The following is a 16,924-nucleotide window of genomic DNA, read 5'->3' as shown; positions in this document are numbered from 1 at the left end:
TTCTATTAGATTCCGGCGCAACGGATCACTTAGTCAATAGTTTAGACTACTTCTCCACTGTTGTAGATTTGCCGGTACCTCTCAAGATTTCAATTGCAAAGAAAAATGAGAGCATTAGTGCTTTGAAACGAGGATCAATTAACGTCATTACCAATCTGGGAGTTTCTGGCACACTGGAAAATGTTTTGTATGTACCTGATATTCCGTACAACTTACTATCTGTTCGACGAATTCAGGAAGCCGGGATGAGTATTCTGTTTAGTGAAAATGGACAAGTAACAGTAAGAAAGGATGGCGCTATTTTACTTACTGGTAAGTCAAAACAAAATCTAATAGTTGTCGATTTCATTATAAATAACATAAGCTGTAACCAAGTTATTAACGACAAAAATGAATTAGATGCAACTTACCAGTTATGGCATGCAAGAATGGGTCATATTGATAAATTAAAATTTCTTGAAATAAAAAGAAATAATTTATTCTTAAATATGGAACCAATTAAACATATTAACCCATCAGATAAACTTTGTGAAGCATGCATTTATGGTAAACAATTTCGATTGCCTTTTTCAAAAACACGAGATAGAAGTCATGTAACAAGACCTTTATTTATTGTTCATACTGATGTATGTGGCCCTATAACACCATCAACCATTGATGAAAAAAATTATTTTGTAACATTTATTGACGAGTTTACGCATTATACTGTTGTTTATTTACTTCAAACCAAAAGTGAAGTCTTTAACACCTTTCAAGATTTTTTGGCAAAGAGTGAAAATCACTTTAATTTAAAATTGGCATATTTATATTGTGACAATGGAAAAGAGTATCTGTCTAACGAGTTTAAATCATTTTGTGGGACAAAAGGCATTCAATACCACTTAACCGTACCATATACGCCTCAACAAAATGCGGTTGCTGAACGCATGAACCGAACCTTAACAGAGAAAGCCCGTGCTATGATACATGGAGCTGAATTAGGTAAGGAGTTATGGGGTGAAGCAGTTTTAACTGCTGCTTATTTACTGAATTTAACACCTACTAAGTCTCTTTCTTCAAATAAAACTCCTTTTGAACTTTGGCACAATAAAAAGCCAAAGCTAGACCATTTAAAAATTTTTGGGTCTACTGTCTATGTTCATGACAAGAACAGAAAGAATAAATTTGACAAGAAGTCATATAAAGGTGTTCTTGTAGGCTATACGCCTAGTGGCTATAAGGTACTAAATGTGGAAACGAACAACTTTGTTATAGTTCGTGACATTATTGTCGATGAAGTAAATTTCAAAACTTCAAGGCCTACCTCACAAAATGATTCTGATCTAAATGATTTAGTTGTCAAAAGACAGAAACAAAATCATATCAATGTCGATGAAAGCAATGATTTAATAGAAGTTGCTAATAAATTTGATGTCTCAAAATCAGATGACATAACTATTAGTACGAACTCTTTTCCGGACACACCCAATTTACGGAGAAGTGCACGACTCAAAGGCAAACCAATTGTCTCTTATAATGAAAATGACAGCATATTAAACAACTGTTATATAAGTGCTCAATCTGTAATTGGCGATGTACCACAATCCTATGCGGAAGTAAAAAACCGCGATGATAGAGATCAGTGGGAGAAAGCGATAAATGATGAATATAAATCGCTAATTGAAAATAATACTTGGACAATAATACCTCGTCCAAATGACAAAAATATTGTCAGTTGTAAGTGGGTGTTTGCAATAAAACGAAATGCTAATTCTGTACGATATAAGGCAAGGCTGGTAGCAAGAGGTTTTAGTCAACAGTATTATTTAGACTACTTTGAAACTTTTGCACCGGTTGCTAGAATTACAACATTTAGAATAATTGTGGCTTTTGCAAATCAGTATAACCTGTTAATACACCAAATGGACGTAAAAACCGCTTTTCTAAATGGCGAACTCCATGAAGAAATTTATATGATGATACCTGAAGGTGTTAAAGCAAAAGAAAACCATGTATGCAAATTAAATAAAGCGCTCTATGGACTAAAGCAAGCAGCCCGTTGTTTGGTTCCAACATTTTGACACTCTAATAAAAGAACTTGGTTTTGAAAGTTCATCTGTCGATAGATGTTTATATATTTTAGATAAAGGAAACATCTCTGAAAATATTTATCTATTGCTTTATGTTGACGATATCATAATTGTGACTTATAAAATTGATATTTTAAACAAATTTAAACATTACTTACAAAAGCAATTTTCAATGACTGACTTGGAAGAGATCAAAATGTTTTTAGGGATAAGAGTCAATAGAATAAACAACATAATTACCTTAGATCAAACTAACTATCTTGAAGGTGTTTTAAGTAAGTTTAATATGACTGAATGTAACCCAATAAATACACCTTTACCAACAAAGTTAGATTATGTAGCATTAAATAAAGATGAGTTTTATGATGCACCATGTAAAAATCTTATAGGTTGCTTGATGTATGCAATGCTGTGTACTCGTCCAGATTTATGTATGGCTGTAAATATTTTAAGTCGTTACCAAACGAAAAACAATAAAGAGCTGTGGCAAAATCTTAAACGAATATTAAGGTATATTAAAGGATCAATAAATTTAAAGCTAGTATATAAAAGAAATGATTTTAAAAATATTTTATATGGATATGTTGATGCTGATTGGGCAAATGATCAGTTAGATCGTAAAAGCACCACTGGCTATATCTTTAAACTGTTTGATCAAAATACAATATGCTGGAATACCAAGCGACAAAACTCAGTAGCAACTTCATCTACTGAAGCTGAGTATATGGCCCTTTATGAGGGAATTAAAGAAGCTTGTTGGTTGAAAAGTCTTTTAAACAGCATAAAGTTGGAAATTTTAAATCCAATAATTATCTTTGAAGATAATAATGGATGCATTGCTATCGCAAATAATCCAACAGATCACAAGAGATCAAAACATATTGATGTAAAATATCATTTCTCTAGGGATAAAATAGCCCAAAAGGAAATAATGCTTAAATATATCTCTACAGATAAACAACTAGCTGATCCATTTACAAAGCCACTTCCTGCAGTACAGTTTCAAAAGTTGAGAAATGAATTCAATTTAATATTATGAATTTAAGATAAACTTTGATATAACTGATTGATTTATGCTTGTTCACATTGTGATTATAGTTTTTGTTTTGTTTATTAAAGTTAAAAAAAATTATATTATTAATTAAGTTAAACAGTTGATTTGAATTGTTAAAACTGTATTATTATGATCTAATTGGGTTTTTCTGAGGTTTCCCCAATTCTTAGCAACAAATGTTGGATCATTGTATTTTTCCTCAGATTAAAAATTATAAAGCTGGTTTAACTATAGATAGTTAATTAGACTAGAATTTTTGTTTTGAGTGGGAGTATAGAAATATACAAAACAAAATATTGTTTTTCAACAGTATGTTTATATGTTCAGGTACAGATAAGGATAAATCAATACTACACACCTTTTTTTGTTGAACCTGAGTGAGTACTTTTTCTGATATACATACTCACTATGAAATATATTAGATGTATTCAAACCAGCAAGAGGGTGGTTTCATTTTGTGCGTTGTACGCTGTATGTCTTCTTTTAAACCCATATTCCAATATTACCGTTTTCTCTGTACCCCGTAAAACCATCGAAAATGCAGCACCCTGTACATGGTATTTATGGTTCTACGAAGCAAAATTTGACAGTTGTCACGTTAAGTAACGAAAGTATCAAAGCGTTTCTTAACTTAAGAACTGACAAATTTGGCTCCATGGAGCTATAAACTTTAAGTAATTTTACAATGGTGAACGGGTTTTGATAGTTAAGATGTCATGTGACGTTAGTAGTATATAAACGTGTTTATTAACGTCAGAACTGTCAAATTAAAAAAAAAATACTTACAGTGTGGTTATAGGGAAATAGTCCGAATTCCATTGCCTGAATTGTTACTTTTGATGTGCAATTATTAGCCTTAAAAATTTTCTATCTCTAAGAAAAACACACAAAATGAATACTTTCTAATTAATGGAACCCGAAATAAATCGGTACTTTTAGCGAGTTTGTAGGCAGAAGTTCCTGATATCCGGAAACTAGTTTAGGTATAATGTCTTGTCGTACATCTTATTTCCTGTCACTGACTTAAGCTTCCTGCCGTAATAATCTGGAGAAAATCCCGGCAAAGTGGAAAGAGAGAAGCGTCGTGGAAAATTTATCTAAAGCAAAAAGTAAACGGCGCGACATAAAGGGGATTTAGTGCAAGTTGGGAAAGACCACGATTTTTCATTGGACAAACAATGGTTAATCGAAATCGTTTTTAAGACTAAAAGGTCATTCACATCCCCAGTTGGTTTATCTCATGGCCTGTCTACTGGAAATAATTATTATAAGTGTGAATTTTTGAATCACTAAAACCCTCATAACCTACAGAAGCTTATTAAATAATAATTCTCAGAGTAACTTCATCATTGTTAACGTTAAAATTGACTAACTTCATTTTGTCTTGGCTTTGGTTGTTCCTTATCTTAAAGAAAGCAAAGTTGCTCTCCCTCGATTATAATTTCCGGTCGAATTATTGAGGTCGGCAAAATTGGAGGTGAAACATAGAGGAAAACCGTTTATCCCGTCGGCCTCGAGCCAGATTCGCACCTCGGGCTAATTTATCAATTAATAATCCAATTTTGGCTGCCGTCGCTGTTTTCAAAGCGTGCACAACCTAACAAAAGAAACGCACCGAGCGCAAAAATTAACCCCCTGACGCCGGTAAAATGTTTAGGAGGTCGGTAAATAGGGATGACTCGAATATAACCAAGTTTAACTTTCATTAACGGTGAACAATTCAGTAACCAGAAATTTACAATATAATAAACAAAAATGTGCTTGTAAATGAAGAAACTTTTATTATAGTTTCAGAGTAAAAGTTTAATCCAGGATTAAAAGAAATTCAAAGTTTTATATTTTTAGTTTAAACTCAAACTTTTAATCTCATGACAGTAAATTGCATATTGATTGATATTATGGCCAATCAAGGTCCAAATCTAGAACTACACAAAAAAAAGTCCAGCGGACTGACCGGTATGTTTTAGATTCAAATCTGTAACAAGGTTTAACGGTCAGTGCTTTTCAATTGTTTGGGCAATTAGCCAACTTAATCATTATAACAGATTCTTCCTCTTGTCTTTACTGACGCTGAGGAAACTTATTTTTTGATTGTTCTTTACAAAATATGTTTGGTTTTAACATCCCACACTAAGTCTTCTTTCTAAATTTTTGGACATTAAATAAGCTCAGTCAACAAACATATTCTTCCTCTCTTGTTTTGATGAGGATTTTAAAAATCTGCTTAAAAGTGTGATCTGGTTACCACCATGGTTTTACGGGGTATAGAGAAAACGGTAATAGATAGAAAAAGTAGCATACGTGTTCTGATCTCTTTTTCTGAGCTGAGATGACTGGCGAAAAGTGGGCGGCGCAAACTTCTTTTGTTTCAAAGATACGGGTTTTCGAAAATTGGTAATTTTTGAACCTCTTCTGTATTTCAGTTGCTCTTAAAGTTATCAAAAAAGGAAGAACGGTTTCCGGTAGAAGTTTTCATGTAGAATCCAATGGCGTAGTCAGTTTTTTTCTATTCCGTTTAGTTTCTGACATATGACAGTAAGTTACATTTTTTTAAATGGAACATCCTATATATTTTTACGTCATTTAATTCTGTTGATTTTTACCTTTTCAACGGTGTATTACAACATATAAGTTTGTAGAGGTTAATCCTGTTATTTTAAAAAAAGACCTTTGCTAAGCTAAAAAATGGCCAATATCTAAAATACCAAACAAAATCGGAAATCATATAAACTAACACATCAGAATATTAAATTTTTTTAATAAATCTTATTAAAATCTAAGTTACAAACAGTTCTACCGTCACTTTAAAAAGAAAAGTGGCTATTTCTATTTTCTACTATTTTTAAGGTAGAAGTTGAAAAAACTGTTTATAAACGACATGTAACATGTTAATATGAACATAGCCAAATTTTATTTCTACTGTGGGTATTTTTATAAATATTATTTAGCACTTTTTTGTTAAGGAAACGCCTTTTTTCTAATTACCAAGATTAACGTTTACAAACTTATATGTTTTAATACACCGTTGAAAAAGTAAAAATCAACAGAATTAAATTAACTAAAAATATATAGGGTGTTCCATTTAAAAAAATATAACTTAGTGTCATATGTCAGAAACTAAACGTAATAGAAAAAGACTACGCCATTGGATTCTACGTCAAAACTTCTACCGGAAACCGTTTTTCCTTTTTTGATAGCTTTAATAGAAAATGAAATACAGAGGAGGTTCCAAAATTACCAATTTTCGAAAACCCCCCGTATCTTTGAAACAAAAAAAGTTTGCGCCGCCCACTTTTCGCCAGTCATCTCAGCTCAGAAAAAGAGATCAGAACACGTATGCTACTTTTTTTCTATCTATTACCGTTTTCTCTGTACCCCGTAAAACCATCGAAAATGCAGCACCCTGTACAGACATTTTTGTCGCAGACTGTCCTTTAAACCGTCATTTTTATAGTTTCAATTTGGGCTTCCTCACGGATTGTACTGAATTTTGTAGTGTTTTTTTTTTGTTTTAGGATAAGAAATTTAATGAAGATTCCAAAAATGTGCTTAAAATCGTGATCCGGCTACTACAACTGAGTTTTACCGATGATTTTGTAGCGGACTGTTCTTTAAACCGTCATTTTTACAGTTCAAACTGACAGTATTCAGATCACTCATTTAAACACGTTCTTCTGCTCTTCTTTTTTGACGCGATTTTTTTTATTTTGGCGTTTCACATCGATCAGTAAATGCTCGATTGCACCGTTAGCCTAAACGTCGATTAAACCCTTACAGTTGGTTAGTGACATGCAAATGTCATAAGGCTAATCAGTGATTACATTATAAACGTTGTTTAGGCGAACGGTGCAAACGGCCATTAGTCTTTTTTTAAATTTGTTTGGCAATTCGCCAGCCCAATTATTTTGACACTCTTCTTTCCCTCTTCTTCTCTGATGCTGCTGGAATACACTTCCAAAAGGCGGAAAGGGTGAAAACCTAGGAGAAGACCACGTGGATGTGACAGTGACGGTTATAGTTTCCATGAGGAATGACTATATCTTTTGCGCGGATCGTGCCTTTAAGCGCTTTTTAGACCTTTTTGTAGCTATCTGGGGCTCTAGCCCGACTATCTGAGCCTTTTATGTTTCGAGCTGGCGAAATACCCTAGTTGGTGGAGCCAAAATATCAGAAACCAAACCAACCAAACATCATGTAAATACCACAAACACTCTTAACCTAACATTTGTTCTTCACAATGTATCAACCAATTACGAAATGTTACAAAAGAAAAGAGTGTCTGGCAAACTGTCCTAAAACCTATTAGACGCCCCTTCATAACCGCAAAAAGAAACGAGGCGAGAAACCAATAGTGATGATTCATAGCCGAAAACATAAGCGGCGCCGTCAAATATTGGACCCAAATGAAATGACTTTCTGTCTGGGACCATATGACATTCGCTCTCCCCCTCGAATTGTAACAAGTGGATTGCGGGTTGAGAGGGGGGGAGAGGGGTAGGTCCTGCAGGCGATTGTAACGCGATAGTGTCAAATTGCGGGCCCCCGGTGGCTTTTTCCGCCCTCATCCCCATCGAAATGAACGCTAAATAATGGCTAATAAATCATGGATGATTACGTATCGAATGAGACTTGGCCCTTTGTTAATGGCAAGCAATACATCAGCACAGAGCCATTCGAAGATTTTCGGATTTGCGCCAATTCGATTAGTTTTTAGGTATGGTATAAATTTGACTGTATCGTTTGATTCGAACAAAACAAGAACGAGGGTGATTAATGGAACAACTGAAATGAAACGAGTGAGTTAAAATTTCAATATAATGGAACATGGAACAGCGCAATCAACTAGACGATGGGTTATTTAGGGTAACCATTTTCTGTTGTTCGCAGCTCAAAGCTTTGATTTGCATTCTTTTTTAAAATTCAGTCCTTTCTGTTGATCATTTCCGTGTTTCGTTCAATATTCAAATTTTAATATACATTTTTCATTCAAGTCTCAAAAGAAGTTTTTAAAGCTCTGAGGAACATTTAAATCGCTTTCTAAAACTCGTTAGTTTAAGCTTAATGAGCACGTACTTCTTTGTCGCAGTTAACGAAAAGTGCTGAATAATGAAAGATAAACTAGACTCGAATTTCTTGGACATTGCCTTTGTTCTCTCTAAAGTCTGGAAAAATACACTAATTTCAAAGTTGAAAACCATGCACCTTTAAAGTTTTCAATTTGGTTTTTTTTATTGCTTTACGAAACGCTGTTCTGTCTGTGAAAAACAATTCTACAGGAAAATTGTCTTTGCATTATTTTTCTGATTGTTAAAAATTCTGGAATATTCAGGCAAGTCCAGAAACTGGTATTCAATGCCAAAAGTTCCAAAAGGTAAGCTATTCAATAAAGTAATGACACTCAAGATCACTACAAAATGTCAAGTTCCAGTTCGAAAAAAACTTAGAAAGTCAAAATGCAAGTTAATTACATTGTAAAATTCAAATTTTTGCCATTTTTTTATCTGCACAGCTTTCAAGGGCAGGTTTTTCCAACACGTAGAGCTTTGACAAGCTTTCCCTCAATAACTAAACGGTCAGATCAGATTTTACTGTCACCAAAAAAAAAAAATCTGTGTTGGAAAAAAATAAACCTCAAAAACAGATAACTAATTTGACAATTATCATGTGACTGCGCTAATTGCACACAAAAGATTGTCATGTGACAATTGTCAACTTTAAGTCTGAACACTGAACCTAATGGTGGGTTTGCAACATGAACGAGAACGTCAACGTTAATAAACTCTTTAACCTAACCTAACCTAATTTATTTGTCCTTTGTTGTCATAATCATTAAACGAATGACAGAGCCACGATGCCACGTTTACCCAAGCATTGTGCACAGTTGTCACATTCGTGTTAAACACTCGTACCTTTTAACAGTCATAGCACTTACTACCCGTCAAAATTACAAAAGTAATCACGTGACCATGGTAACCAAAAACATAGCAAGTCGCTCAAACTCTGCGTTGTCAAATTTGCTCATTGCCTAGCAACGTTGCAATTGAAAGTTTAGAGAAACTTCAATTAGACTAAGCGAAATCAAAAAACTTATTGATTATTAATTTACAAAAAATTGGATTATGGGTGCTGAACTAGTATTTGAAAGATCACGTAACCGTTTCTAAGATTAAAATATCATTCTTAAGGTCACGTGATTATTGTCAAGTTAAAAATATCATTTTTAAACGTCACGTGACTATTTTTAAGCTAAAACGTTGTCGTGTATGTTTACATGCCACGAGACCATTTTTAAAGTGACAATGGAATCGTGATGCTCACGTGACTGTTTTTGATGTTAAATGTACATTCTTAAGGTCACGTGATTATTGTCAAGTTAAAAATATCATTTTTAAACGTCACGTGACTATTTTTAAGCTAAAACGTTGTCGTGTATGTTTACATGTGTGTCAACGTGTTTTTAGCAATCAAATCCAAATATGGCCACGAGACCATTTTTAAAGTGACAATGGAATCGTGATGCTCACGTGACTGTTTTTGATGTTAAATGTACATTCTTGAGGTCACGTGATTATTGTCAAGTTAAAAATATCATTTTTAAGGTCACGTGACTATTTTTAAGCTAAAACGTTGTCGTGTATGTTTACATGTGTGTCAACGTGTTTTTAGCAATCAAATCCAAATATGGCCACGAGACCATTTTTAAAGTGACAATGGAATCGTGAGGGTCACGTGACTGTTTTTGATGTTAAATGTACACTCTTAAGGTCACGTGATTATTGTCAAGTTAAAAATATCATTTTTAAACGTCACGTGACTATTTTTAAACTAAAACGTTGTCGTGTATGTTTACATGTGTGTCAACGTGTTTTTGGCAATCAAATCCAAATATGGCCACGAGACCATTTTTAAAGTGACAATGGAATCGTGATGCTCACGTGACTGTTTTTGATGTTAAATGTACATTCTTGAGGTCACGCGATTATTGTCAAGTTAAAAATATCATTTTTAAACGTCACGTGACTATTTTTAAGCTAAAACGTTGTCGTGTATGTTTACATGTGTGTCAACGTGTTTTTAGCAACCAAATCCAAATATGGCCACGAGACCATTTTTAAAGTGACAATGGAATCGTGATGCTCACGTGACTGTTTTTGATGTTAAATGTACATTCTTAAGGTCACGTGACTATTTTTAAGATAAAAACGTTATCGTGCATGTTACAACGTGCTTTTAGCCATCAAACCCAAATTTCGAAGACCACGAGACCATTTTTAAAGTCACAAAGGAATCGTGAGGGCCACGTGACTGTTTTTAATGTTTAAATTACGTTCTTAAGGTCACGTGACTGTTTTAAATTCAAAATGGCATCTGCGGTTTCAATTATCACGGAACCAGCGACAAGTACTCTGTCAGTAATTTTGACGATTTGCGGGTGGTGCTCAGGTGGGTAAGATTGAGTAACTTTCTCAACTTTGTATTTATTGATCACCTCCATGAAAGTAAAAAATGATATTTTTTTAACAACTTTTTCACTGGTAATTAAAACAACAAATGTTTGTATAAAGTAGAGAGAAGAGATTACAAGTTAGACGTTGGTATAAAGAAATAAATGAAGTTTGACACTTCTTATTTCTTTTTTTGATGTCAGCTGTCACTGCTGTCAACTTGTACTTGTCATATTTGTGCTAGTTGTCCTCAAACTGTAACTATAGTAAGACAAAAGACACGTGGTATGTCTTCATTGGTACAAAACTGTGTACTATCTTGGGTAATATCGAATAATTTGCCTCCACTTATGGACAAAACTATTTTGCACGTAACAACCAAAAAACTCAGGTTAGGTTAGTTTTAGAAGTATGACCAAAGAAAACTGAATAAATTTGATTGATAAACTACCTCTCTATGAATAAAATTTACAATTTGAATATTTCTTTCTGTCCTCATTTGTTTTCACGATCCATGGAGCGAGCAGAGCAAATGTGACGTCACGATGACGTATTTTGGCAATATTACAATTTCACCAACTGTCATATTTCGTCATCGTGATGTCACAATCAGTCTTCTCACTGCAACTAGCAACGTCATTAACACCTGTTCTGTGATATAATTAAAAAAATTAGATTACAAACCGAGTACATCACAGCAGTTTTGTGCGGTACCAATCTGAAATCTTTTGCCCCCTACTGCGAAAAATTATACGAAAAATTGAGCGATGCATATAAACAATAATGAACTTCGACCACGGGTGTCATTAATTACAATGTAAATGACGGGTATAAAGTAAGCCATTAAAATTTTTACGGTTGCCCCCAGTCAAGTACCGATAATTGTGAAGTTTAAAATTTTCATTCTGGTCGAATATTGGCTTCTAAGTGACTTTTAAAACATATTTGCATATTCAAATGCGACTTCAGGCTCTCTTCACCACCTCGGTTTGCATTTTTCGCGATTAGAACTTGACGAGCTTGATGGCAATTATTCGGGACATTTAATTCGAAAGCAATTACTCAACGTTCATTTCTGCATAGTGGCTTTCCCTTAAAAATTATTTAAAAGGAATTTTCCCAGCAGAGATTTTACGGAAAATGGCTGGAAATAAATGACTTTTTTCTGCCAGTTTTGTCTTGAAACGTTCAGATTAACCTTTATTTGAAAATTTTTGTGTGTAATTTGTTTTACAGGAGTATTTCCTTAGCGTGAATTCAAGATGCTCTTGCATACCTGCTTTAATATATTACCTCGACTGAGAGAATTTACGTTATTCGCCAACATGGTAATAACCATAAGACAAAGGGTGTATTAAACAATGCGGTAGTTCGTGTGCTCACATAAATGGTGCAATTATTAATAATGCAACGTTCATGAAGTTGTTAAAACATTTAGGACAGTAAAACCAGTTTGAATAGTTTCCTAATTATTTAAGGGCGTCTGCCAAGTCCAAGCAATTTTCAAAGTGCAAAACTTTTTAATTCGCGAACTGTACAAATCTTGACGTCAGTTTTATTCCTCCAGTAAAAACAGCATATTAGAGGTAACGTTTTTAATATAAATTATTTCCAGAATTTATGTTTTCTCAGTCGACTCCCAACTTTGATGTATTTATTTGTCTGGTATTTATGTACTAAACCATACAGCTCCCAGTGAAAGGAACTCTGAAAAGGGCCTACGGAAAATCCCTATAGAAATGCGTATAAATTGAAAATGATGTAATAGCCTGACAGCGTTATTACGGGTTTGATTGAAATGCTGAGATTCTGTAAGTATTTCTCACAGAAAATTAGTGATTTTGGAGATGTCTTAAATTGCTATTGTGTACGGAATCCATTCATTTATTACGCAAATGAATTGAAAACCATTATTATAATCAGTTATTGTAATGGTAGAGAGATAAATGATGAAAAAATGTTCTTGTTATAAACTGTAATATTCGGGTAACACATCATTGAATTACGATCGTACGGTGACGAAAAAGTTCCTCTGTGGTACAACCTGTAAAACTAAAAAACGTTGGCAACGCTGTAAATTATATATTTTAATAGCTTTAAAAATAGCAACAAAATATTGACATACAAGTACGAAGGCGTAGAAGGGCCACAAACATTTTTTTTCTTCAAACTCGGAATTTAGATAAATTCCGACTTTGAACTCAGAATTTACATTGTCACATTGTAAAAGCTCTTCAAACCAAATTAGACAAAATTTTTCAGTTTGGCAACATTGCAAACATTCTTCGAAACAAATTAGTAAAATTTGTTAACTTTGGCTACATTGCAAACACACTTTAAAGAAATTAGTCGGAATTGTCAGTTTGGTTACATTAGAAACACTCTTCGAACCAAAATTGTAGAATTTGTTAGTTTGATAACATTGCAAGGACACTTTTGAACCAAATTACCAAATTTTGTCAGTTAGGCAACATTGCAAACAGTCTTCGATCTAAATTAGGAGAGTTTGTTAATTTGGCAACATTGCAAGCAAACACACTTCAAAGAAATTAGTTGAACTTGTCAGTTTGGACAGATTGGAAACACTCTTCAAACCAAAATTGTAGAATTTGTCAGTTTGAGAACATTGCATATACTCTTCAAACCAAATTAGTAAAATTAGTCAGTTTGGCAACATTGCAAACACTCTTTGATCTTAATTAGTAGAATTTGTTAATTTGTCAACATTGCAAAAACACTCTTCGAACCAAAATAGTAGAATTTGTCAGTTTGACAACATTACAACTAAATTCCGAGTTTGAAGTCAGAAGTTAACTAATTTCCGAGTTCGAAGTCGGAATTTAATTAATTTCCGAGTTTAAAGTCGAAATTTAGATAATTTCTGAGTTTGAGGTAAAAATTTAAGAAGAATAACGTCTGTGGCCCTTCTACGCATTCGTATACATGTCATCGTAAGAAAGGAGAACTATTGCAAATCAATGCTCTACTAGACAAAGCTGGAGAGAAACTTTATAAGTAACCCACTGACACATGTCACTTGACGTCATTCAATAGTTGGTCTCGTGACTACTCAACAGGAAATCTGATTAAATTCATGTGACCAACTGTCAAAAGACGCCTCCGTTTTGGCACACTGACACACATGTCACTTCACAAAGTTTATCTCTTACTTTGTCTAGAGCATTGATTGACAGTTTTCCGTTCCTGTCCAACTCATAAAGTACGTTCAGTGAAATTCGTACATTTTGATCCACTTTGACGTTTAAAGTATAGCGTAAGTCATTAAGGGCAAATATTTATAATAGTTTTGTTCGAAATATTATAGAGACTTTAGAGAATTGTCAACACAATGTAAATGTAAGATGGGATGGCCTACGTAAACAAACTAACCTCAAATTACTCTTCTAAGGTTAGGTTAGTGGGTTTTGACGCCATTTTTTTTTTTTTTCGTTTTAATTACTGAAAAAATGGCGGCAAAACCCACTATTGCTTAACAGACCATAGTTAATATCGTGTACTAGTACACATGAGTGAGAATGAATCACCATGTATAATCCTAGCGTTTTCTCTTGACAGAACATAAAACTTCCTATCCCTATACAATTTATTAATGTAATAAGTATATATTTCTTAGAAATAAAAATATGTATACTGAAATATGAATAGTATTAGTAACGTATAATTTTCTTAGTAAAGCGACCAATAATTTCCGGAACAAACTTATTCCCAAATGATTTATGTTATTAGAGCAACACTCACGTTGGTGTTATACACCTCAAATGGGACACATTACAATACCTCCCACACGCCATTCGCACTAAACCGCTTTCCAAGAAGAATGTTTGCCTTAAATTATTTTTTAGACAAGGGCGGTTACGTTAGTAAGTAGCAATCCCTACACAACACCCACATATTTGCAGGCAAGGGGGGGACGTAAAATTTCCACGGCGTGTTGTTCTTTGGCAGTCGAAAAACAGAGTGCTTTACGAAGCTATATTCATTAGCATGTAATTATTTAGGAGTGATGACGGTGATGGATTAATCCGTTCTTTGTTCATTAATAAACAAGAAACTTCGGATTTCGCAAGCACTAGGAATATCTCTCCTCGAATACCAATTAATTTTCGTTTTACGTATCGCTTTAATTAAGCATTGAGACTAAATATGAAAGTTTTATCGAAATGGTTAGTTACAGTACTATAATTTAATTTAAATTTAACAAGCGAAAAAAATTACTATACTCCAAAAATGTTTTCTTATTTTATTTTCTAGAATTATTTTTCAACATTTAGTTTGATGTTATTTCCGATCACTCAGTATATTATTAAATTATTAAATTCTGTGAATATCATCATCTTTTAAATGAGAGATAAAAAATAGTAAACATGACTTTGATAAAGCAGGGAAATGTAGAAATTTGGCAAAGGAATCGTAAAATGACAACATCGCAAATTTTGGTCATAAAGTGTAGATTGAAAATTGTAATTTAAACATGACAAAAATGTAAAAACCATGTGTTTCATTTTAGTTTAACCATAAATGGTATATAACTGTCAATTTCCTATAATAATAAATACATAGTAATAATAAACATAAAAAATACTTATTTACATAATTGTATACCATAACTTTAATTGACTTCAAAAAACCAATCTAGTTTTACTGACCAAATTTTTTTGAAATTTTATTTGCATATAAATAAACTTTATTCATAACAAACATTAGAGAGAGAAAATGTATCTGTGTTTTAAATGCAACATGACAAATTCTGGTAATGGAATAAGAAACTGAGTAAAAGTGAATATAGAAAGGTATAATTATACGAAGCTTAAATTTAATTTTTACAGTAACTTCTGTCAAAATTAAACATAAAATGCCAACATTGTGAATTATGATGTTACAACAATAGATGTTTTAAAACTTGACTTGGAGAAGCAGCTTTCAAATGGGCAACATTGCAAGTTTTGACCGAAAAACTAGCAAAATGTCTGAAAAGTGGTTTAAGTTACAATTTTTAAAGTAGAAATCTAGTTTTTAGACCCTTGAATTAAATGATTTATGTGTAAATCAAATCGGCATGTGTTTTCAATGATTTGGTGGAATTTTCCGAATAAAATTTCTGTTCGATAATATATGACTTGATAGTCTTTTAGTGTCTTAGTTCTACATCTAGATACTTTTTGACCAAAGTATTGAAAGTAACTAGTTTAATACTAGAACAATCTTTCAAACATTTAGCTACATTTCCTTATTGTCTTTTACAGCTTTACCTGTATAGTATATCCAGAAAAAAATTATAAATAAATCTAACAACTGGAACCAACAAAATTCGTTGAAAACCTTTTAGCACATACACTAACCCCATTATTGCCAGGTTTTTCTTCATATCGGATATCAAACTCTAATAACTAGTAGGAATTTGATTAATGAATGCTCACCTTTTGTTCGTTTCGTACTATTCGCCAACACACACCAGCTTAGCAAAAAAACGACAATCAATACAAACAATGTACTGGAACGTGTTTCCATGATTTCCAGTTCATTCACTATAAACGCTATTTAAGTTTTACCGTTTTCCACTAATTCATATTGTTGACGCATTTTTTGATTCACTCTAGTAACTCCGGTTATTGTTTGTCACACCCAATTCCAGGCGGAAGTAGTTATTTCCGGTAAATCCCAAGACCGGATTCTGGATAAGGAAACCTGGATGAATTTTCGTTATGACGATCCATTGTAGCGTCACTCTGTAAAAGAAAAATTTCGTTTGTATGGATTTTGCGTAAAAAGTTAGTAAAAAAACGTAAACAAACTTTTTTGTGAACAGTTAGGAAGTAATTTGAAATGTTCCATCCTCAGGGTTAGGTCATTAAGAATGGTTCAAACAAAAACAGGGTTTCACTTTAATTTGTTTTGCCTTTGCATCCCAAATCGTCCAAACTTCGGACCCCGAATAGGACTTTCTCCTCTAAATATAATCAAGAATGTTAATAACTCGGTGCGGTTTGTAGGCCATGTAATTGTGTTAGTTTAAAATATGCGTACAGGGTGGGCCAAATTAGAACAACTACTCGTTTTAAATAGAAGTAGGGAAAAATTAATGTCGATTTCTGAGATCTGTAACTGTTTGGTTCTGCTTGAAGAAATATTATTTTTGTTGTTTTTCCAAAATTTTGCAAAGGTCTTAAGATTTTCTAAAGTAGATTGATTTGTCGAAATTTCTCAATTTCGCTAAGACTTGGTCACGTGACTGATTAAAGCAATAGGCAACTACACTACAGAAAATTACATCTTTAATGTAGGAGGTGTGCTGCAAGACATTTTGGTCAATAACCTACAAACTGTCAAAGTTAGAA

The 16,924-nt window shown here is 33.2% G+C and overlaps 1 protein-coding gene across 5 annotated transcripts in view; it reads right to left on the bottom strand.

The window, feature by feature from the left end:
• LOC145724243 (lachesin-like) overlaps positions 1-16,924 on the bottom strand; it is a 97,586-nt gene that overhangs the window by 40,360 nt on the left and 40,302 nt on the right. For 4 of the 5 annotated variants that reach the window (XM_081972406.1, XM_081972410.1, XM_081972405.1 and 1 more), the window contains exon 2: positions 16,007-16,315. In XM_081972406.1, coding sequence (XP_081828532.1) covers positions 16,007-16,097 — 91 coding nt within the window. In that variant the 5' untranslated portion in view covers positions 16,098-16,315. Of the gene's footprint in view, positions 1-16,006; positions 16,316-16,381; positions 16,492-16,924 lie in introns of those variants that run through there. The other variant, XM_081972407.1, reaches the window with a different exon arrangement.

Source organism: Ips typographus, linkage group LG2, assembly GCF_016097725.1.
Source record: "Ips typographus isolate SLU linkage group LG2, UJ_Ityp_2.0, whole genome shotgun sequence".
Taxonomy (NCBI): domain Eukaryota; kingdom Metazoa; phylum Arthropoda; class Insecta; order Coleoptera; family Curculionidae; genus Ips; species Ips typographus.
The sequence above is the reverse complement of the archived record's forward strand: the minus strand, read 5'-3'. Positions and strand labels throughout refer to the sequence as shown.